This window comes from Amia ocellicauda, chromosome 7 (assembly GCF_036373705.1).
Source record: "Amia ocellicauda isolate fAmiCal2 chromosome 7, fAmiCal2.hap1, whole genome shotgun sequence".
NCBI lineage: Eukaryota > Metazoa > Chordata > Actinopteri > Amiiformes > Amiidae > Amia > Amia ocellicauda.
The window spans coordinates 36,501,569-36,525,606 of NC_089856.1; the positions used below are offsets into that span (position 1 = coordinate 36,501,569).

Sequence of the window (24,038 nt, forward strand, 5' to 3'; positions counted from 1 at the left end):
AACATACCGCCTCATTATGCTCACCAGGTAATTTTTTTACTGGTCAGGTGCTACTGTTTTTTATGGCAAGCAACACACACACACACACACACACACACACACACACACACTGCTAGAAAAACTATTAAAAAGCTCCGATTTTACAGAAGCCATTGAGACTGAGCTCAGCTGGAACAAAAAGCAGGAAGAGGAACTGTAGGACCAGGGTGGAAACAGTACGGTTTCAATAGGATCCGCCCTATGCCCCTGTATACAAAATACAAGTCCTACATCCTAGATTGTGAGCTGACAAGATGTGAAGACATAGTTAAGAGCTAAGGGGAAGGGTGCATGAGGGAAATCAAATAAACAACACGAGTACTAGCAATGTAAAAGCATGTAGTTTGATGAAATGTTACATAAAGTGAAAATATACAGGGGAGCTGAGCCACATGGGAATAAACAACTAAATTACAAGTTCAGTCTGAAAAGATATGTCTTGAGAAATCGCCGGAAGGTGGTCAGGGACTCTGCTGTCCTGATTTCAGTGGGAAGGTCGTCCAACAACTTAGGGGCCAGGGATGAAAAGGAGTGGACTCTGGAGGGAGGGGAGTGGAGAGGAGGTAATGTTAGTCTTCTGGCGCAGGAAGACCAGAGAGATCTGGAGGGGGCGTACGGAGAGGTCAGGGTCTGAAGGTAGCTCGGTGCAGTCTGGTCGAGACAGGTGAGGGTCAATGTCAAGCCAGGATTGGGAGCCAGTGGAGGGAGCGGAGCAGTGGAGTAGCGTGTGAGAATCGGGGCAAAGAGAACACCAGCCGAGCTGCAGAGTTCTGGCTGAGCTGGAGTGGGCGGGCAGCAGCTGCAGGGAGGCCGGCCAGGTTCGTGTCAGCATGGGGATGAGCAGGGTGTAGGAGTGTGTGTGTTTGTGACCTAGGAGGAGAGAGGAACGTTCAGAGTCACAGAGAGGTGAGATTGAAGAGAAGGAAGCTCGATTAGTATGAGATTTAGTCGGGATGGGAGAGGACTGGTGCTGTTGAAGAGGGGGCACCCGGCCGAGCTCAGCGCCGGCCTCATGCGACAAGCCGCCCATCCTCGAGCTGGGGTGAGTGGGCCGATTCCAGACGCTCCTGTGTTTATTATTGTGAATGTTATCCGGGCACACCACTGACACACCCAACAGAGCAGCCAATCAACCTAAGCAACCTGTCAATGGGAGGTGTGAGGAGCCAAGACTGAATTCGAACCCGGGTCCCAAGACCAACCCCTGGGGCACCGTGATTATAAAATACATCCTTATTGTTCATATTTTTTATAATAGGGCAATGCGTAGTGCATGGACACTCAAGCTGTGTCTCAAATCATATATTACAGACTAATCTTCATTGTTTTTTACATCACAGTTACATTCACATACTTAACTGTTTTGCACGGTTTTGAAATGATGCATGTGTGCTTGTCAAATTTAAAATGTTTGTCTTCAGTGTGTTATGATTATTTCTCATCTTGATTGTAAATTAGCCTTGCATTTTTTAGACGCACATGAGCATTGCTTATGAGATTTATGCTCACTTCTGATGTAAGTGTCCTGTTTGTCACTAGCTTGCTAGCTAGATATAAATGAGAGAGCACGCCCACACAAGTAAATACTCGTTTATACGGCCATGTTTTTTCTTTTGAAGGAAAATGAACTACATAAGAAATAAGTCATGCAGTTTCCTGTATAGAAAATATTACAATGCAATACTGCCACCAGTATTATAAAAATTATAAAAAGACATTGTGACTTTTCAATATTGTCTTGTGATTACTTATTTCTTATGGACCTCAGAAGGAATTCATTACATTTCCCATCTAGGCTCCTCCTCTTCCTCTGCCTGGTGCATCACTCCACTTCCATGTGCGCCTCATTGAGGGCATCATTGTGGCAGAGTTAGTACTTCATGTGTCGTCTTTCTCAGCGTGAAAAAAGTTCGTCCAGTAATAAAGCGCCCCCTCTGGTGGCCAATGCAGGCCAATGCACCCCAGTTTCTGTACTAAATGAACACACCCGAGATAAACAGCTGCACCCCCACTCGAAAACAGATGTTTGCATAATTATGATTGTCCAGTGTTTTTTTGTTTTTTTTTCTCAATGAGGCTGTATTTTAACTTAACCTATAGCTATAGGTAATGCAACATACACCTACACCTTGCGATACAAAATGACTGTGTGTTTGAGACGGTGGGATGGGCACAATTAGGTGTAGTACAGTGCAGTACTGATGCGCTGTGTAGTGTATAGCCGGTCGCCTTGGTGTAGCGCAGGTTTCCGCAGATCTGCAGATTTCCACCGATCCCATTGGTGGAGCAGCGCAGATCTGCGGACATCTGCGCGGCACGAACACGACCGTCACTCGCCGATGTGGCTCGTAGTGGCAGCGCTAGAGTCGCCTCTTTAAAATGATCTCCAACAACAGGCCATTTTTGCACCAATACTACTACTAACAATTCTACTCAATTTGTGTGATTTGTTACTTTAAATTGGCTGTTTTTCAAATCGCCACTTTAACCTTCATGTCTGCATTTGCCAGCATGGCAGAAAGTATATTGAACAAGAAGCTGGAACTGTATGCCGGTGTTACATTGTAGCAGTGATCGGCGACACGTCACACAGCTCAGAACTAATAAGAGACTGTTGCTGGCTTGCTCAATGCAACACTGTGTACTTCAGGGCGAAAATGTGGATATCTATGCTAAAAATACTTCCCAATTTTATTCCCCTTCCGTCCGTCTTGCTCTGATGCACAAACTTACACGATCCAGTATGAATTGCATCCAATAATGTGAGGAACATCTTGCATTCATTAAAACAAATAATTGTATGTAGTTTCTAGTACTATAAGCCTGTATACAAAATAACCCCCCCAGACACCTTTGGCAAGTGAGAAATATAGCAGTGAAAGTAATTTCATATGCAGGTTTTTGGGTGTAATGCAAAAGTGTTTATTCACATATTAATTGAAAACTTTCCCCCCAGGGCTCTACTGGAGGATATGGCATATGGACCTGGTTCAGTCTGCAGTTCTCTACTGTGTCATGACTCTCGTCAGCACATACCTTGTTGCCTTTGCCTACAAAAATGTCAAATTTGTCCTGAAACACAAGTAGGTTCTCTCTGTCCCCGTCTCTAATAACCTGTCCTCAGTGCTTTCTTTTGCAGTCTAGCAGTTGCATGCAGATGTAGTTATTTGTCGGGGAAGATAAGGTAGTCTGATAGCTACGGTTGTTGTTGTTGTTGGTCACAGTAATGAATAACGACTACAGATTTATAATTACACGTCTATAAATCGCCTGTCGATCTCTTGTCCTCAGAGCAGCCCAGAAACGTGAAGATGCAGTTTCTAAGGAAGTGACGCGCAAACTCTCTGAGGCAGACAGCAGGAAAATGTCTCGCAAGGAGAAGGATGAACGGTGTGTATGGCCAGGCCAGTCAGTGACCTGCTTTTTGCCCACAGGGGTCACATGGGTTGCATAAGGATTCAAACATGTTGCTTTAACCTTAATGACAGATGGGTAGTGATCATGAAAAGTAATCTAAAGTGGTTAGCTGTATATTGGTGAAGTTTAGCTGGATTAAAGCAGTTTGTTTCACCCTCCCTCCTGCTCCTCCTCCTCCTCCTCTGGGTGGTTACATGTAATTGAGAATCATTTTAGTCTCCTGCTGTATAAATGCGTAGAGCTCCTCTAACCAGAACCCCTTCAAACAGAATCCTCTGGAAAAAGAACGAAGTTGCAGATTATGAAGCCACCACCTTCTCCATCTTCTACAACAACACCTTATTCCTGGTCCTCGTCATCATCGCCTCCTTCTTCCTGCTGAAGAACTTCAACCCAACAGTGTATCCTTTCTTTCCTGTTCCCACAGTGGATATCGGTGTTGTCTCTGCTTGCATACCTAAACGCACTGCTTGCAATTTTGTGCGCTGCTGACAAATGCTGACCATTGAAAGTCATTTGGCCAACGCACTGAAGAATTTTAGTTGCAAGATAAAGCGGTAGGGACAGCCCTATTACAAGGTGTTTCTTAGCAGCTTGGTTATGGTTGTGAGTAACAAACCTATAGAACAGAATATTCTGTCTTATGCAGTCTTGTTCTTCAAGTGTTTCTTCCTTGACGTAATCTTTGCAGAAATTACATCTTGTCAATCAGTGCTTCCTCTGGCCTCATTGCCCTGCTGTCCACTGGATCCAAATAAGCTGCCTCTGAATATTGCTGCAGGAGAATGATGACCAATCGGGGGGTGGGAGGGATCTGCTTTTTTACAGGAGTATATTGGTGCAGGGGTCTTTGAGCAAAGTGTAAAATACTGACTTCACACATGACAAAAATGGAGGCTGGAAAATGGTCTCTACTTTTTACAAATAAAGTTTGCCAAGTCAGGTATCTGATTTGAATTTTATTTTGCATGCGTAACAATATTCAGAGCCAACGCGGCTGCATGGTTTTATTTTTCGTGACATGTACAAAGCTGGTTATGATTGAACACTTTTTAAAGGAGGTTCCTGCCGTTAAGGACTAGTGCTTGTTTTCCAGCAGTCAATTATACACAAGTGGGGTAAAGCCCTGCACGGGCGTCAAATCTAGGCCCCAGCCCGGCCCCGGCCCGAGACGCTCAGGCCCCAGCCCGGCCCTTGTCTGACAGCTTATCACAATTATTGGCCCGAGTCCGACTGGAGCCCGTGGTTTTTTTTTGTTTTTTTTTTCCATTAGAGCCTATACTACTGTTGCAGCCATTAAAATAGTTCAGTTTTGTTTTTAATGGCAAAGTAGTTATATTTCTTTTCATTTCTTTATTAAGTTAATTTAGAAAAATGTTTGGAAAATTTTTTGTTTGTTAAAGTTTTTGTTTTTCAAAAGTGACGACCAAGCGGCCAGCGGCCGACAGCGAGTTGATCACGTTTGATCAATTTAGCCTCTCAAATCAACACTTGACTTGCCTACAATAAAATCGATAGATATAAAACACTTCAAGCATATCACACAATGTCAGTTTAAATGTTTATTATCACCACCACAGTAAAAAGGCATTTTTGACAAGCTGACCAGGCTGCTCTGCTGCTCGCAATGGAGTGCGGAAAAACGAACGAACGGGCTGTACGATCTAAACAAATACAATAAAACACGCAGGTTATCTTACCTTACCTCAAAAATCAAGGTGTCGCCACAGAACATGGCCATTCTTATTCCCAATAGTTTCCAACAGTTAGACTAATGACAATAAAGTCTCCTAGTCTTAACATGGCTACAGCCAGAAGAACAGTCTCTTACAGAGCATCGTGGAGAAAAGCACAGCATCCACAGTGGAGGTTTCTGTCCAGTCCTGCTTTCTTCTCTAACTCTTCCAGCTGCACTGAAGACACGCTGCTGCTGCTGCTGCCGTCGCTGCCGGGGACACTAACACCGTGCGAGCCGGTCTGCGCAGGCGCAGTAGCATGCTCTCGTGTTGTCCGTGGGAAACCTGTGTGCCTGTGTGTGCGTGAACAGACTGTGTCATGCGTGTCAGTGCGATAGATTATATAACATCTTTCTATGTTTGTTTTACCATCATCAACTTCTCATAGTTTCTTTTAATTAATTAATGTCTAAAATATAAAAAGGAGGAGGAGCCTATAACAGGCCCGAAGCCCGGCCCGAGAGGTGTAAATAAGTCAAGGCCCGTCGGGCTCGGGCTGAAATGCAGGGCTCTAAAGTGGGGAATAGATAACAAAAACCATTAATAAGCATTATGCATTTATTTAATCAAGCTAAAATATATACAATAGTTTTATAATGGCGACAAAAAGCATGTTGTGGTTATAGGGGGAAGTTAAAAAAGTTAACATTTATTTTCTTCCCATCATACAATTTTACAAATTGTAGAAAACATAGAGGATTCATTTTATTCAGAGTAAATTTACATTTCTGTTGAAGCAAGCTGGTTTGGGCGACACTGCCACACAACGTCACACTGGTATCGGAGAACATCAACACCAGGGGAAAGGCGTATTCAAGGCACTCTATACAGTGGGTGTAAAAGTACCAAAATATATATGGCTGATGGCTCCTGTGTTTTTGAAACTCTCTAAACCAAAAATGTCTAAAAAATACAAATGTATCGGTGGAATTAAGAACGCTGAACTTGGACAGACTTGGAAATGGAGTCACATTTTTGGGACGGGATTCTGTTTGTGCTCTTTATCTTGTACTGTTGCTTAGCGAAGGTCAAGCTCCTGCAGTCATCATGACCAGCGTATGATGAAGCACAAAAAAAGTCAGTAATGTATGGTTTGTGTGCTGCTGTATAGGACAAACTATATACATTTTTACTGTATATCTTAACTTCACTAGGTTTCATTTTTATTTTTCCCCAGACCTACCATACCCCCGCCCCAAAAAGAACCTAATTTTATTTGCTATACGCTATGTCCTGTAACATGCTTGAATCTAAAACCCCCAAAACAAGCAATATAATAAACCATGGTCTTTGACATCTTTATAATGTAGTTGGTAATACATTCTCATCATTACATTAGCAATCGGTACTGCAGTTTGCAGGCAAAGGTAGAGGCAGTTCCTTAAGTCAATGCAAACGGAGCCAAGTTCATTTGTTCTTCCTTCATCACCTCTATGCACAGTAAGAAGGCTCTATATAAATCCAGATGCATGGCTCTAAACTTAGTGTAATTTGTAGACTTCTAAATAAAAGGAGAGGGTCTATGATATAATTCCCATTCAGCTGACCTTAAACTCCAATTCTTTGTAACCTTTCTTTCTTTCTTTCTTTCTTTCTTCCTGAAGGTTTGTCTCGATTCTTGTTAGATCTAATAATTCTGTTCTTTCCTGTAGATCAAGCAAGTATTACTTAAACACATGAGCATGAAGGAAGCAGAGCAGTTCAAGGTAATCACAGAAATACAGCAGTATCCTTGTTTTGCTTTTTTAGATGTGCTTTTTAAAAAGAATTTAGGCACACATTTATCTCAGCAACAACATGCACTTACACAAGCTCAGTTTGCGTTTTGTTTGTTTGCACCAAACTGAGCAGCAGATAGCAGGGGAGCTGCACGCACCACTTATTCCTGGAAGTGAGAGGGCTGATTGAAAAGTTAGTCTAGATATCCGCAGTTGTCGACCAGTAAACAACCAGCGTTTATGACCTGTAATCCTTCTTGGTGTAGGGCTTGTTCCCCAGTATGTGATCGATATCCGTGACTATGTGAGATGTCATCTTTGGAAGTACCTGGAAGACAAAAAGAAAAGGTGGCCGACAATAAGAAAAGCTATGCAACATCCTCAACATTTCAAGTGTAAAACGGACGCTCGGATCCACTTTGCTTAGAGGTTGCGCTTGCCTGTATAGACCCCAGCTTTTCTGTAAGCTGCTCAGGATTAGATGTGCCGAGAAGAACGGAGCTCACACCTTCGTTACGCAGACACCAAGCTGTGAAGGACAACGCTTGGATTACCTTTCACATACTTTGTTTTTTGGACTTGAATTGTATCTTTTTCTTCCAATAAATACAGTCAATTAATATTCAGAACGTAAGAAATGAAGCGAAAAACGTAAAACGTCATTAACACCATCTGTGACCATGTAATAGGATGAATTTCGCAAAAACAGCACCATCTGTAGTTATGAAGTGAGTGGTCTGATCCCAGACGGCTGTGTGGATCTCTGTGTACTCTGTCCCATCGGCAGGATTCTCTTACCCACTGCCAGCTGAGGTAAGGTGCAGCCTAGCTTCTCTGCTATGTGGGAAAGCTCCTTTAGCTTAGCTTGTTGCCGTCTCCCATCGTCGCTCAGTATTTTATCTTTCAACCACTGGTAGGACTAGAAGAAACGGGCGAATTAGAACATTGGATTTAAAAGGTGACCACACATGCACAACAGCCTCAAAATGCTTTTTTTTGCACATTTGAATCTGCCAGTCCTCTTGTGAAATAATTGAAGTTTGAGTGGGGAAGTTTCGCAGTAACACTGCACCTTAATGGATGCCCTGGAGGTCTCTGGCACTCCGTTCTCGTACTTCCCAGTGATTATGCCACAGGCTAGGGGAGACCAAGTCATCGCCCCCACACCTGCACCCACACAGTGAACACAGCCTGGTCAGCACCCGTCAGGAAGTACAGTACAGTGGACGTGAACAGTACGTGTTCTTCGAGGATAATACAGAACGAGTATATATCTATGAGAAATGTGGAAATTTCCCACAATACTTGCATGCCCATTGAGGCCATCTATCTCCTAAGACCTTGTAGCCTTAAAAAAAGTTTTATTTTCTTGTATTTGTATTAGAAATCTATTTTCACTTTCTAAAACGTTTCTAAAAACAAAGTAAAATAAAACAAATCAATGTAATCTCCCAGAAATGTGAAAATGTTAAAAGAGACATGATGAACGAGCTAAAACTCATTACTTCTAAGCACATGAAAGGGGAGAAGACGGGCTCAGACTTGCCTATTTAGCTCTGCAAGCTGCACTTCCACCTTCTCCCTCTGGAACAGATGATACTCGGCCTGTTCACACACTGGCGGGATCATATTAAACTGCCTCGCCACGGAATAGGCTTCCTGTAAGGAAGGGAAACTTACATAGTGCAATTACATAGTGACAAATTATAGCCAATTAGAATGAATCTCCTTTACCAAATTGTATGTGTTATGAATTATTGATGTAATTGAAATTATTGTGCTTTCATCTCTGTTAGTGTGTACTAAGCTTTTCGTTAATTTTAATTAAATCATCCAGAATTAGCACAAATAGATTTGACGAGCTGCCATCAATTTACAATAAAATAAACATTTGAAAGATGCTCCAGTTATTAATTTGTATTTGTGCAGGTCAGCGATCCTCTTCCCAGCCGCCAATCCAAAACAAAAGCATATGTAACACCCTGTAAAATGTGCTTTTGTTGACAACTGTCTGTTGTATTGCTGCTGTGTACATATGCATGCTGTCTGAGATGTAAACCCACCCTCCTGGGCCTGTACAGTGTCCGTTTTTTTCGTTTTGTTTTAAGAACTAAAAAATGTAACTGCTTGTTACCCATTGGCTTGGCAACGCTTTTAGCATCTATTTGCCCCCCATTTTAACTGCAATTCGGGTTGTTTTAAAATGAGGCTGATTGGATCTGACCAATCACATCTTGTAGATTGATAAGTTATGTACATCGTCCAATCACTGTTCGGGTCCCGTACGCCTCAACAGCCGTTGCCAACAGGTAACTAATAAAACTTGATGCCCCAAACAATCGGGGGTCAGTTCGGAGTGAAGTTGGTGTAGAGAGGGTCATCAGTGTGTTACAATGCATGGGGTATGGAGACTCTAACGAGCCTGTAAAACAACATCTTTTCTGTTATCTTTCTGGACATCGGTCCCAATTTATTTCTTGTACTATGTTACTGTTGTTCATTCATAACGTTTATTTTATTATTGTAATTCAAAGAGTGAATAGTGTGGAGAATAGGCGATAACCACTGCTTTATAAAAATAAATCTGTGACGTGAGGAGGTGGCGTGAGTTTGTGGTTGGGGCGTGCTTATATCTTTAGTTACGTTTGTCAGCTGGCAGGACTGTGCTCTTTTAATTACTTCAATTATATTGTTGTCTGAGTGAATAAGTCCTCATTGAACTGTGTTGTGTATAACCGAGGTGAAGAGTTTTTCTCTGCAGTACAATTCGATTAAGTGCTCAGCAATCTCCACCAAATTTGAAAAAAGTGCACCAACGATAAAAACAAGGGATTCAATCTATGGGGACATTTGGCCATTTATTTACTTTTCATGACAATTTGAACTTGTGGGTACATTTTTATTTGTTTCACAGTGAATTGTGTTGTTTTTATTTTGTTTTTGATACTGCGAGATACTGATATGGTTTTTATTTTCTTGATTCTTTACATTTACCAAATTGAATACTTTTCCTGTTATTTATATCCTCATATGTGTTTAAATAAATCACAATGATTGTTGCTGTTTTTAACTAACTTTGTGTGTATTGCTATTATTATTAATAATAATAATAATAATAATAATAATAATAATATTATTATTGCTAGGGTGTGGAAAAGTTAAATGCACTACAGGCACCACAGCTTGCCTCCTCATGGAGCATGAAATTCTATCCATTATCATCACCAAACTCTTTCTGTGTACAGAGATAAATGGGGATCTTAGAAAAAGGATCATTTCTAGCAGACGGCTCCTCATTACCATTCGTCTGAAAGTGCTCAGTAAATCTAGGCTGAATTGAAAACAAGCACATTTCTAGGAGACCACCAGGGGGCGTGCTATGGAGTAGACATGTTATGCAGTAGTTCCTGAATTCTTCATAAAACTCTTTAGCAATCCTTCACTATCCTTCCTTTAAATAGTTGTTTTTTTGTTTGTCTTAATCAGTAACTTTTAATCTGCTATTTAATTGTTATTTTTGCTGCTATTGGTCATAATCACTTTGCAATGCCACCAAAATCGTCAGGGGCCGACTGCCGAAGTAGCGGTGAGCGGAGGTGGGCCCGGCTGCAGCTCCATTATGCTTGACGATTTCCACAGGATCATCAGGGAAGTTGTTTGGGACGAGATTGCTATGCTTCGTTCCGAAATTCAATCGATAATTCTCCCATTAAAGCCGCGGTGTCCGAGTGTTCTGATAAAGTCCGGGAGATGGAGGGCTCTATGAACACGTTTGACAGCCACCTTACTGGCCTTGAGTCAGCCTGCAATCTGCTTGGTGCGGAAAATAACAAGCTCCATGCCAAAATAGATGACCTGGAGAACCGGAGCAGGAGAAATAATCTACGCGTCGTGGGAATTCCGGAGGGGATGGAGGAGGGGAGACCAACAGAGTTCATGGCGAACTTCTTCCGTGAAGTGTTTGGTCCGGATCGACTTGCCTCCCCCCGTCCTGGATAGGGTGCATTGCTCCTCTGCTGCAAAACCACGAGAGGGCCAGCGCCCGAGGCCTTTTATCCTCAGAGTCCACTATTTTCAGGCTAAAGAGCAGCTTCTGCGCCTGGCTAGAGAGAAGGGTCAGCTCACTTTCAGCGGGAATAGGGTCTTTATTTTTCCTGATTTTAGTGCTGACTTGGTAAACCGCAGAGCTGAAGGCTCTTTTCTGCGGTGCCAGTGTGAGATATGGCCTAATACAACCAGCCCGTCTCCGCGTCTCATTTAAGGGAAAGGACAGCATCTTCGATACTCCAGAGGCAGCAAGGAGCTTTTATTCAAAAGAGATACTCCCTGAACTGAATGGCACAGTCTAATTGCAGTTACATACCGTAATTACTGGCTTATTATTAGCAGACAATATAACAGCATTTTTATTTTTAGTTATTATTGTTGTTTTTCTTTGATTTTCGTCTTCTTCATTTTTTAAATTTTCTTTCAGTTAACTGTTTTTGTTAAGCGTTAAAAAGTTAAAACATTGCTGGTGTGGTCTGGCTATGTGCACCATACTGCGGTGTTTGTCCGCCCAGATATGCAAAAACCTTCGGACTGCGCTGTTCCCGGAGACTCCAGCACTACATTCCCCGGAATGCATTGCGTTGGTGCGTATCGTTAAACTGGCGCGTTCATTTGTGAGTTTACAGGGAGGAGAGGGCAGAAGCAATAACGGGTTTGTTTGCTTTCACTATATTATAATAGCGTTTATTATTTGTTTTATTTCTGGATACACGGTTGGAACGCCTTACTATCTTCCGTTGTCTCCCTCTCTCTTTGATTGTGGATGGGAGGAGAGGAGAGGAAGGGGGAAATGTTTCTTCTACTATTATATACTACACTGCGCTGTGCTGATGCGGTCTGTCGGTCTGTCTTTTTAACTATTATTATATTCATTTGTCTTATTTGTTTTTATTATTATTTTTCTTCTTTCTTTTAAGTGGTACATTTTTTATATCTACCTTTGTGAAAGGGTTGCTTACATTTAAATAGTTTAGTTCTGGAACTAGTGCTGTAAAGTTTGGTACAGCAGAGTAGACACGGTGGTGAGGTGTAAACCTTCGTAAGCTTTGAGAATGTCACCATCTTCTAGTAGGTGGAATGGGGGGTAGGGGGGGCTGGCTTATTTTTCTATTTTATTTCTTGTTTTGTTTTGTTATTCTTTTAGGGACTATCCTTATTCTCTCTCTCCTGTGGTATAGTTTTCGGATTGGCGAAGGGGAGGGGATTATGTATGTGGTAGAGGGTGGGTTAGAGATGTTAAATAAAGTTGGCGGGGCGTATCGGACCCTTCTCAGTTCAGCACCTGATGTTGGATTGTGTTACAATTTTTTGTTGTCTCTTAAGTCTTATGCTGGGAAGGGCGGGTTGGTGGGGGTGGAACCAGGTAAAGTGCTTGCAATGCTTAAACAATACTTTCTGCTTCCTATTAAGTGCTCAACAATGCTGTCATGGCTCCTACTATTTTTAAGAAACTTTGGCATTAATTGTTATATTTACTTTTGAGTCTAAAGATGACTGATATAACAGTTTTGAGTTGGAATGTCCGTGGGCTGAATTCCCCAAACAAACGAACTAGATGTTTGGACTTACTTTGCAGAAAGCACATAGATATTGCATTTATACAGGAGAGCCATCTTAGACAATCTGACATACACAGATTTGCCAATAAATATTATTATGTTGTAGCGGTAGCATGTGCTGACTCTAGGTCTAAAGGCTCTGTGATTATAGTGAGACGCAACCTGCGTGTAATGGTGTTGGAATCTCATGGAACACAAGATGGCAGAGTGTCATATGTGAAGACTGTTGTCTCGGGCAAAAAAATAGTTTTTGTGTCAATCTATGCCCCTACAATATTTGACCCTGAATTCTTTAATTCCGTGGCCAAATTATTGCTAGATATGGCAGACTTTAGCATAATTATAGGTGATGATATGAACACTGTTATGAACTCTGCTATCGACCGCTCCAACCTGCAGGGGGCTGGTTCACAGTCTCTCTCCTCAGGGGATTTGCAGCGTTTTGTCTCAGATCTTGGACTGGTTGACCTATATTAACCCAACTGCCAAGGAGTTTACCTTCTTTTCGGCAAGGCATAAATCATATTCTAGGATTGACAACATTTTAGTTTCTAAAACTTTATTTTCTGAGGTGCACAGCGTTGGGATATTGCCAAATGTGATCTCTGATCACTCATGCGTTATTAGTAAAATGTTATTAGCCGATACCCCGAATCGTGCTACAAGATGGCGCTTCAATACCACATTATTGCAAAACGAGAATTTCCGTACTTCATTTCAAACTAAGCTAGATGAGTTTCTTGGTTTTAATCGTGGCTCTGTGGAGGACCCTCGTGTTTTATGGGATGCAATCAAAGGCTTCATCAAGGACACTTCAACTTTATTTGCATCTAATATGAATAAATCCAAACTTAGTAAAATTAAAGAGATTGAGACAAGATTGGCATTGCTGGAGCACAGGCAACAAAACTCTCTCTGAATCCACTGCACGGGATCTTGACATTATTAGACGTGAACTTAATGTATTGCTTAGACAGAGAGCAGAATTTCTGATCCACAGGGCCAGGCAGAACTATTATTTTAATGGTGCCAAACCCAGTCATCTTTTGGCTCTCAGGCTTTTTATACCACTTTATACAGTTCCGACGTCCCCTTTGACAGGGAGAAATGTATGCGTTTTCTACAAGATCTCAAGCTCCTGTGACTTTCCGCGGAGGATCCCGCTGCACTTGGTGCTCCCTTGTCACTTATTGAATTTAAAGAGGCATTACAAAATATGTCTAAAGATAAATCCCCTGGGTATGATGGGATTCCCCCCGAACTCTTTTTAAGTTTCTGGAATAAATTGGGACCTCTGTTATTGGAAATGATTCAAACTGCTAATTTTAATGGTAGGTGTATTTTAACAGTGAGAGACAGAATAACAACAACAAAAATCCAGAAAAACACACTTCAAAAAATGTATGAATTGATTTGAATGTTAATGAGGGAAATAAGTATTTGATCCCCTATCAATCAGCAAGATTTAAGGCTCCCAGGTGTCTTTTATACAGGTAATGAGCTGAGATAAGGAGCACTCTCTTAAAGGGAGTGCTCCTAATCTCAGCTCGAAACCTGTATAAAAGACACCTGTCCACAGAAGCAATCAATCAATCAGATTCCAAACTCTCCACCATGGCCAAGACCAAAGAGCTGTCCAAGGATGTCAGGGACAAAATTGTTGACGTACACAAGGCTGGAATGGGCTACAAGACCATCGCCAAGCAGCTTGGCGAGAAGGTGACAACAGAAGAAACACAAAATAACTGTCAGTCTCCCTCGGTCTGGGGCTCCATGCAAGATCTCACCTCGTGGAGTTTCAATGATCATGAGAACGGTGAGGAATCAGCCCAGAACTACACAGGACCAAGGCAGCTGGGACCATAGTCACCAAGAAAACAATTGGTAACACACTACGCCATGAAGGACTGAAATCCCGCAGCGCCCGCAAGGTCCTACTGCTCAAGAAAGCACATGTACAGGCCCGTCTGAAGTTTGCCAATGAACATCTGAATGCTTCAGAGGAGAACTAGGTGAAAGTGTTGTGGTCAGATGAGACCAAAATCGAGCTCTTTGGCATCAACTCAACTCGCCGTGTTTGGAGGAGGAGGAATGACCCCAAGAACACCATCCCCACCGTCAAACATGGAGGTGGAAACATTATGCTTTATGGGTGTTTTTCTGCTAAGGGGACAGGACAACTGCACCGCATCAAAGGGACGATGGATGGGGCCATGTACCGTCAAATCTTGGGTGAGAACCTCCTTCCCTCAGCCAGGGCATTGAAAATGGGTCATGGATGGGTATTCCAGCATGACAATGACCCAAAACACACAGCCAAGGCAACAAAGGAGTGGCTCAAGAAGAAGCACATTAAGGTCCTGGAGTGGCCTAGTCAGTCTCCAGACCTTAATCCCATAGAAAATCTGTGGAGGGAGCTGAAGGTTCAAGTTGCCAAACGTCAGCCTCAAAACCTTAATGACTTGGAGAGGATCTGCAAAGAGGAGTGGGACAAAATCCCTCCTGAGATGTGTGCAAACCTGGTGGCCAACTACAAGAAACGTCTGACCTCTGTGATTGCCAACAAGGGTTTTGCCACCAAATACTAAGTCGACGGGGTCAAATACTTATTTCCCTCATTAACATGCAAATCAATTTATAACTTTTTTGAAATGCGTTTTTCAGGATTATTTGGTTGTTATTCTGTCTCTCACTGTTAAAATACACCTACCATTAAAATTATAGACTGATCATTTCTTTGACAGTGGGCACGTACAAAATCAGCAGGGGATCAAATACTTTTTTCCCCTCACTGTATTGATAGAGGCTCTTTTCTCCGTGATGCTAACTCAGCTATTATATCCCTATTGTTAAAAAAAGGCAATGATCCCACTAACTGTGCAAGCTATCGCCCCCTGTCTCTAATAAACTCTGATGTAAAACGGTTTGCCAAGGTCCTATCGCGTCGTATTGAAACTTATATGACTAGACTAGACATGACCAAACAGGCTTCATTAATATCCGTCGCCTTCTCCATGTAATTCACACAGTCAAAGATATTGACTTCCCATGTGCTGTCCTCTCCCTGGATGCAGAAAAAGCTTTTGATCATCTGGAATGGGGATACCTCTGGACGGTCTTGGAACATATGGGGCTGGGTTCAGACTTTATTAATATGGTTAGTTTTATACGCTAACTCTTCCGCAATGGTTCTCACTGGTAATAGGTGCTCCTCCCAGCTAGCTATCTCAAGACGTACCCGACAGGGGTGTCCACTTTCTCCACTCTTATTTGCTTTGTCACTTGAGCCACTTGCGCAAGATGTTCGTCAGTCTACATCTTTTACTCCCATTAGTGTTAACAACACTCGGCATCATATCTCGCTGTATGCTGAGAATGGCCCTCAGTCAATCCCCCACTTACTGACAATTTTGTAATGACTTTAGCTCACTATCAGGCTATAAAATACTGGACTGGTTGACCTATATTAACCCAACTGCCAAGGAGTTTAGCTTCTTTTCGGCAAGGCATAAATCATATTCTAGGATTGACAACATTTTAGTTTCTAAAACTTTATTTTCTGAGGTGCACAGCGTTGGGATATTGCCAAATGTGATCTCTGATCACTCATGCGTTATTAGTAAAATGTTATTAGCCGATACCCCGAATCGTGCTACAAGATGGCGCTTCAATACCACATTATTGCAAAACGAGAATTTCCGTACTTCATTTCAAACTAAGCTAGATGAGTTTCTTGGTTTTAATCGTGGCTCTGTGGAGGACCCTCGTGTTTTATGGGATGCAATCAAAGGCTTCATCAAGGACACTTCAACTTTATTTGCATCTAATATGAATAAATCCAAACTTAGTAAAATTAAAGAGATTGAGACAAGATTGGCATTGCTGGAGCACAGGCAACAAAACTCTCTCTGAATCCACTGCACGGGATCTTGACATTATTAGACGTGAACTTAATGTATTGCTTAGACAGAGAGCAGAATTTCTGATCCACAGGGCCAGGCAGAACTATTATTTTAATGGTGCCAAACCCAGTCATCTTTTGGCTCTCAGGCTTTTTATACCACTTTATACAGTTCCGACGTCCCCTTTGACAGGGAGAAATGTATGCGTTTTCTACAAGATCTCAAGCTCCTGTGACTTTCCGCGGAGGATCCCGCTGCACTTGGTGCTCCCTTGTCACTTATTGAATTTAAAGAGGCATTACAAAATATGTCTAAAGATAAATCCCCTGGGTATGATGGGATTCCCCCCGAACTCTTTTTAAGTTTCTGGAATAAATTGGGACCTCTGTTATTGGAAATGATTCAAACTGCTAATTTTAATGGTAGGTGTATTTTAACAGTGAGAGACAGAATAACAACAACAAAAATCCAGAAAAACACACTTCAAAAAATGTATGAATTGATTTGAATGTTAATGAGGGAAATAAGTATTTGATCCCCTATCAATCAGCAAGATTTAAGGCTCCCAGGTGTCTTTTATACAGGTAATGAGCTGAGATAAGGAGCACTCTCTTAAAGGGAGTGCTCCTAATCTCAGCTCGAAACCTGTATAAAAGACACCTGTCCACAGAAGCAATCAATCAATCAGATTCCAAACTCTCCACCATGGCCAAGACCAAAGAGCTGTCCAAGGATGTCAGGGACAAAATTGTTGACGTACACAAGGCTGGAATGGGCTACAAGACCATCGCCAAGCAGCTTGGCGAGAAGGTGACAACAGAAGAAACACAAAATAACTGTCAGTCTCCCTCGGTCTGGGGCTCCATGCAAGATCTCACCTCGTGGAGTTTCAATGATCATGAGAACGGTGAGGAATCAGCCCAGAACTACACAGGACCAAGGCAGCTGGGACCATAGTCACCAAGAAAACAATTGGTAACACACTACGCCATGAAGGACTGAAATCCCGCAGCGCCCGCAAGGTCCTACTGCTCAAGAAAGCACATGTACAGGCCCGTCTGAAGTTTGCCAATGAACATCTGAATGCTTCAGAGGAGAACTAGGTGAAAGTGTTGTGGTCAGATGAGACCAAAATCGAGCTCTTTGGCATCAACTCAACTCGCCGTGTTTGGAGGAGGAGGAATGACCCCAAGAACACCATCCCCACCGTCAAACATGGAGGTGGAAACATTATGCTTTATGGGTGTTTTTCTGCTAAGGGGACAGGACAACTGCACCGCATCAAAGGGACGATGGATGGGGCCATGTACCGTCAAATCTTGGGTGAGAACCTCCTTCCCTCAGCCAGGGCATTGAAAATGGGTCGTGGATGGGTATTCCAGCATGACAATGACCCAAAACACACAGCCAAGGCAACAAAGGAGTGGCTCAAGAAGAAGCACATTAAGGTCCTGGAGTGGCCTAGTCAGTCTCCAGACCTTAATCCCATAGAAAATCTGTGGAGGGAGCTGAAGGTTCAAGTTGCCAAACGTCAGCCTCAAAACCTTAATGACTTGGAGAGGATCTGCAAAGAGGAGTGGGACAAAATCCCTCCTGAGATGTGTGCAAACCTGGTGGCCAACTACAAGAAACGTCTGACCTCTGTGATTGCCAACAAGGGTTTTGCCACCAAATACTAAGTCGACGGGGTCAAATACTTATTTCCCTCATTAACATGCAAATCAATTTATAACTTTTTTGAAATGCGTTTTTCAGGATTATTTGGTTGTTATTCTGTCTCTCACTGTTAAAATACACCTACCATTAAAATTATAGACTGATCATTTCTTTGACAGTGGGCACGTACAAAATCAGCAGGGGATCAAATACTTTTTTCCCCTCACTGTATTGATAGAGGCTCTTTTCTCCGTGATGCTAACTCAGCTATTATATCCCTATTGTTAAAAAAAGGCAATGATCCCACTAACTGTGCAAGCTATCGCCCCCTGTCTCTAATAAACTCTGATGTAAAACGGTTTGCCAAGGTCCTATCGCGTCGTATTGAAACTTATATGACTAGACTAGACATGACCAAACAGGCTTCATTAATATCCGTCGCCTTCTCCATGTAATTCACACAGTCAAAGATATTGACTTCCCATGTGCTGTCCTCTCCCTGGATGCAGAAAAAGCTTTTGATCATCTGGAATGGGGATACCTCTGGACGGTCTTGGAACATATGGGGCTGGGTTCAGACTTTATTAATATGGTTAGTTTTATACGCTAACTCTTCCGCAATGGTTCTCACTGGTAATAGGTGCTCCTCCCAGCTAGCTATCTCAAGACGTACCCGACAGGGGTGTCCACTTTCTCCACTCTTATTTGCTTTGTCACTTGAGCCACTTGCGCAAGATGTTCGTCAGTCTACATCTTTTACTCCCATTAGTGTTAACAACACTCGGCATCATATCTCGCTGTATGCTGAGAATGGCCCTCAGTCAATCCCCCACTTACTGACAATTTTGTAATGACTTTAGCTCACTATCAGGCTATAAAATAAAATGGTCAAAATCTGCTTTAATGCCCTTGAATGGTCGGATGAAGGAATCTGTTTTGCCTTTAAATAGACCAATGGTTAAGCAGTTTAAATATCTCGGTGTGTTGACATTTTTTCCCTCCCTACACTCTATCACTATGAATAACTTCACTAATATCCTTAAACAAATAGAGACTGATTTAAATAAATGGGCGCATCTTCCTAACTCCTTGCAAGCTCGCTCTCCCATCCAGTTAAATACTGGGATAAACTACATACTTTAATTTCTAGATTTGTCTGGAAGGGGAAACGTGAAAAGTCCGTAGGAGGCTTATCTTTGCCCAACTTCAGATATTATTTCTGGTCTTTTGTTTTGCGACCAATTGCTAGTTGGTTGGATCCCAGCGCTCTTGTATCGTGGCGACCAACTGAGGAAGGTATAGTATTCCCACATAGACTCCAGGATCTGATTCACTCAGAGGTTCCCCTTAGGCATTGTAAATTACACTTTGGCCCTATAATCTCTTAGCTAATCATAGTATGGAGATTAGCTGAGAAACACACTAAACTTGGACCCAAATGGCACTCTCATTCTCCCATTTTTCACAATTACTCTGATGGCCACCCTTTTTAATTTCCTCAGTGGAGAGATAGAGGAATTCATGTGCTTGCTGACGTTTTAAAGATAAATACCTCCTCCGTACATTCCAGGATTTAAAATTGCAATATAATTTTCCAGGTACCTCTTTCTTATTTTATTTGCATTTACGCTCTGCAATGCGTGCTTATGGGGTGCCATGGGGGACGGAGCTGCCATTGCACACACTACGTGATGTGCTTGATAAGAGGGGTAAAACTAGGGGTATGGTTTCCAGACTATACTCTATTTTTTTTAAAGCTTCCTACAAACCTCTTGTGATCCACACCAGGGACTTATCTATTGTTGATGAGGAAATATCTTGGGATACTGTTTGGAATAATCTACAGCGTGCGTCTAGGAACCCTAATCACCAGCTCATTCACTTTAATTATATTCATAGGACTTATTTAACCCCTCGGAAGCTATATCTAATGAAACTTGCCCCTACCCCTTTGTGTGTGCTTTGTCCCCGGGGTGCCATTGGCACCTTGTTGCACATGCTATGGGAGTGCCCTGATGTGGCCGTATTTTGGAAACGAGTCTCTTCCACTCTGTCTGATATCCCTGGGATAGGCATTTCTTGTTCTCCCAAAGATGATGACTCGGCATGATGATGCAGCATAACTATCAGAGCTGCGCACGTTGGGGAGCAAACCCCCTTGTGTTCTTTGTCCGGTTTGGGTAAAAGATCAGGTTTCATTCACAAGACAATGCAACTAACTGAGCAGAACTGAGGGAAACTGATACACGAAGAAACAAAACAAACGCCAAAGCTGCGACACGTTTCAAGTGCAATGGAAGGTGCTCCTGCAGCCCATATCACTGGATTATTTATACAGTGAGAATTCATTGCCAGGATGTGCTTGTTACAGTAATGTCCAGCAACATACAATCTACAAAGCCTCAGGGACTTTAATGAACCAATGAGCAATTTCTTATTAAGACTAGGAGAAGCCAGAGTGGGTTTTTGTGCAAGTAGCTTTTCATCACGTCAGCTACTTTTTCAGCAATTATATATATTTGCAAATTGCGCAGCTTTGTGTCTGCACTTTTTTATATTATTGTGGAAATAAATTAAAACAAGTAACAATAAACAGCATGTTCATTGAGCAGGGACTGATTTAGAAATACTATATATTCTAAATGTAAATTATTTTAATTTCTCTATCTCTCTCTATTTATGTATATATATAATTTTTATGATTTCATTACAAGCAGGGCATTTTTACCCCCATGGCAGAATATCTTTTCAGACTGGAGTTATGAGTTCACATTGCTGTGTGTGAAGTGAATGACTGATTTCAAAAATGTTTGGCAATAATAGGCTTATGCAACAATAAGCCTCTGGGAATGCACATCTCTTATGAAGCCGGCACTCGGTCCCCTTTTTCACTTGCAGTTTATTTACTTGAAAAATGTAACGAATGCAAACAAATGGAAGGTTTCTGATAGAGCCAGCCCTGGGAGTGAATTGTGTAGAGGCCTAACCATCTGAAGCAAAGCCATATGTCGGCACTCAAAGGCTCCGCTTTGCGAGGGATGAATTCCAGACACGACTGGCTCTTGTCCCTACTGTAGTGCGTAGTTCAGAATAAACCTAATGTGACAATAAGGATGAGGTACAAAACTTCCCTCAATTGTCCTTTAACTTTCATCCTGTTTCTAAGTTCTGTACAGAGCAACTAAAAATCCTGGAGTCCTTCTCTAGAGGAAAACTGTTAATACATCTGTCTTTTCTCTTTCCAGCACAGATGCCAAACAGCCTTAGTGACAAAGAGATCCCACAACGTCATGTTTATAGATTGTAGATATAGTGCCTTGAACAAACTTTACTAACCGCCGACATTGCGCTCACTAGAACAAAACCCTGAATTGTAATTCAATCTCACCACTGTTTTAGCAAATAATTGGGCTTTTTACACAGTTGTTTTTTATTGTAATAAAGCACAATGTGTGTTTGTAATTAAAGAAAAGAAATCTATATTGAGCTGGAACCAGAAATGCAATTTGAGCTCAGACGAGTGCAAATACTTTATGCCTTGTGAAAATCTATTATAACTGAGTGAACAGTTATAACACTGGCAGGAACAAAAACCATTCACACTTTAAATCCCTTACGAAGGACAATCAGGCTCGAGCAGCATGGTTTGCCCGGGCAGTAGCACAGCGTAAGTTGACATCTTTCTGTCGGAAGCGCGTTCACGACAACATAAAACTCCACTCACCCTCCATTGGGGTATTGTTGTCTGGTCGATTTGCAAAGACAACATCCACTCATCTCCACTACAAATAGGAAAAAGAGGCTACAATTTGCACAAGCTCACCAAAATTGGACAGTTGAAGACTGGAAAAATGTTGCCTGGTCTGATGAGTCTCGATTTCTGTTGAGACATTCAGATGGTAGAGTCAGAATTTGGCGTAAACAGAATGAGAACATGGATCCATCATGCCTTGTTACCACTGTGCAGGCTGGTGGTGGTGGTGTAATGGTGTGGGGGATGTTTTCTTGGCACACTTTAGGCCCCTTAGTGCCAATTGGGCATCGTTTAAATGCCACGGCCTACCTGAGCATTGTTTCTGACCATGTCCATCCCTTTATAACCACGATGTACCCATCCTCTGATGGCTACTTCCAGCAGGATAATGCACCATGTCACAAAGGTCAAATCATTTCAAATTGGTTTCTTGAACATGACAATGAGTTCACTGTACTAAACTGGCCCCCACAGTCACCAGATCTCAACCCAATAGAGCATCTTTGGGATGTGGTGGAACGGGAGCTTCGTGCCCTGGATGTGCATCCCACAAATCTCCATCAACTGCAAGATGCTATCCTATCAATATGGGCCAACATTTCTAAAGAATGCTTTCAGCACCTTGTTGAATCAATGCCACGTAGAATTAAGGCAGTTCTGAAGGCGAAAGGGGGTCAAACACAGTATTAGTATGGTGTTCCTAATAATCCTTTAGGTGAGTGTGTGTATATATATATATATTTTTTTTTTTTGGGTGACGTGAACTGAATAAAAATACTAAAATCAGCTGAAGTACTCAAACAGCAAAGCAGAACATTTGTGGCCAGAAATTAAACCACAGAAACAACAAATAGACGAGGCCTCACTGAGTCAATTGTCTAGCAACATCTGTTATTGTGTGTGTGTGTGTTTCATTTGTCATATTCGTCTTGACAGCACACCTTTAGGGAATCATTAGACATGCTATTCCATGTTCATAATGGTTGGACCTTTTTTTATCAATTACCAAGAGCATACAAAAGTAATTGAGTTTTTTTTCTACAAGGCCACAGGAAATGGCGAGGATGTACATGTGTCTTAGCCATAACCGTCTTCCCACTCATTGATTTAAGACCGTACTAAATTCTACTTGACAGAAACATCAGTCACTTTTTGTTTCCCCTGAATGAAAGATATGCTAAATCAACTTTAAACTAGACCACTCCCTTCAAAAACTAAAATCCATTATTTTTATGTACGTCTTATTTTCTTCATCAGTTTCATTTGCGTCCTGCATATTTACATATTATATATTTTTTTCTCCAAAACATGTCACTCTTTACATTAATATTGTATACTTGTCTAAATCTCCTTCCTTCTGAATATTTTAGTTTGAAAACATGGTAATGTAGTTCAATAAGTACTGTACCATTCCATGTGGGTTACATTTTCAAATAATATGGCAAATGAGAATGGATATACAACACATCAATACTACAGTATATAAAGGCATGCTCCACAACACCTATGGGTTTGCTCTTATTTTTTTCCTCTAATACCCGTTTCTTTACGATGCCTAGATCGGTAGCAGGTAGGCTATAACAAAAGCAATCAGCTCTGCTTTCTGTTGAGTTTAAAATTACTTTTTAACAACTAAAGTCAGTTTACTCTGATCTTTAAAAGCACACTGGACAAGGCTCAATTACAGAAAACAGGGCCCCAATGCTACAATTGACAGGTAACCAGCAGACGGATTAGAAATTGACAAGAGAGGAGATTGAAATGGGTGCTTGGAAGTATCCTCTCCTCAAGCTATGCTGAAAAGTTTTAAAGCTGAAAACCATTGCTGGGAAAGTTCCTTACACATTTACAATTGCTTTAAGACAACTGGGAGCAAGTGAGAATTATGAAGGTGTTGCTGTTATAGCTAGTAAACCAGCAAATGTCTGCAGGGTAAAAATATAGATTTAAGCTAGTTAGTTGGATGCTAAAAAAATATATAGATTAAGAAACTGATTTAAACAAAAACATTACCATATCTATGCCGAATCTGAAAGTATAAATAAGACGGGTCAGGTTAAGGGACCAAGGATGGAGCCCTGCAGAGCTATAGCTGGTATGTGCAGTGCACAGGTTCTGTCTTACAGTATTGAATATTGAGTTCATTTGAATTTGCGATCTGGATTTTTTACGTTGTTTGCATGTGCAGGACGTCGAGAGAGAGAGAG

General features: G+C 41.8%; 2 protein-coding genes across 5 annotated transcripts in view; one reads left to right on the top strand and one right to left on the bottom strand.

Annotated features, from left to right (window-relative positions):
- LOC136753381 (voltage-gated potassium channel subunit beta-1-like) overlaps positions 1-24,038 on the bottom strand; it is an 85,335-nt gene that overhangs the window by 54,051 nt on the left and 7,246 nt on the right. The window contains exons 1-4 of one of the 4 annotated variants that reach the window (XR_010817423.1): positions 21,802-21,982; positions 8,457-8,569; positions 7,709-7,829; positions 5,737-7,439 (exon numbers count right to left, since the gene is read on the bottom strand). The exons of 1 other annotated variant lie outside the window; for it this stretch is intronic. The gene's annotated coding sequence lies outside the window, so the exon portion shown is untranslated. 2 more of the 4 variants (XR_010817424.1, XR_010817422.1) reach the window with 2 other exon arrangements.
- Positions 2,985-4,402, top strand: LOC136753380 (translocon-associated protein subunit gamma-like). Its single transcript, XM_066709434.1, has 4 exons — positions 2,985-3,122; positions 3,331-3,429; positions 3,726-3,857; positions 4,148-4,402. The coding sequence occupies exons 1-4, from the start codon at positions 3,019-3,021 to the stop codon at positions 4,212-4,214; spliced, it is 402 nt and encodes a 133-aa protein (XP_066565531.1). The 5' UTR covers positions 2,985-3,018; the 3' UTR covers positions 4,215-4,402.

Excerpts from the sequence above, each read along its gene's own strand:
- LOC136753380 (XM_066709434.1), top strand. The coding sequence starts at position 3,019 with ATGGACCTGGTTCAGTCTGCAGTTCTCTACTGTGTCATGACTCTCGTC. Across the intron at positions 3,430-3,725 it reads CGCAAGGAGAAGGATGAACG|AATCCTCTGGAAAAAGAACG; the intron begins GTGTGTATGGCC and ends CCCTTCAAACAG. Across the intron at positions 3,858-4,147 it reads AAGAACTTCAACCCAACAGT|AAATTACATCTTGTCAATCA; the intron begins GTATCCTTTCTT and ends TAATCTTTGCAG.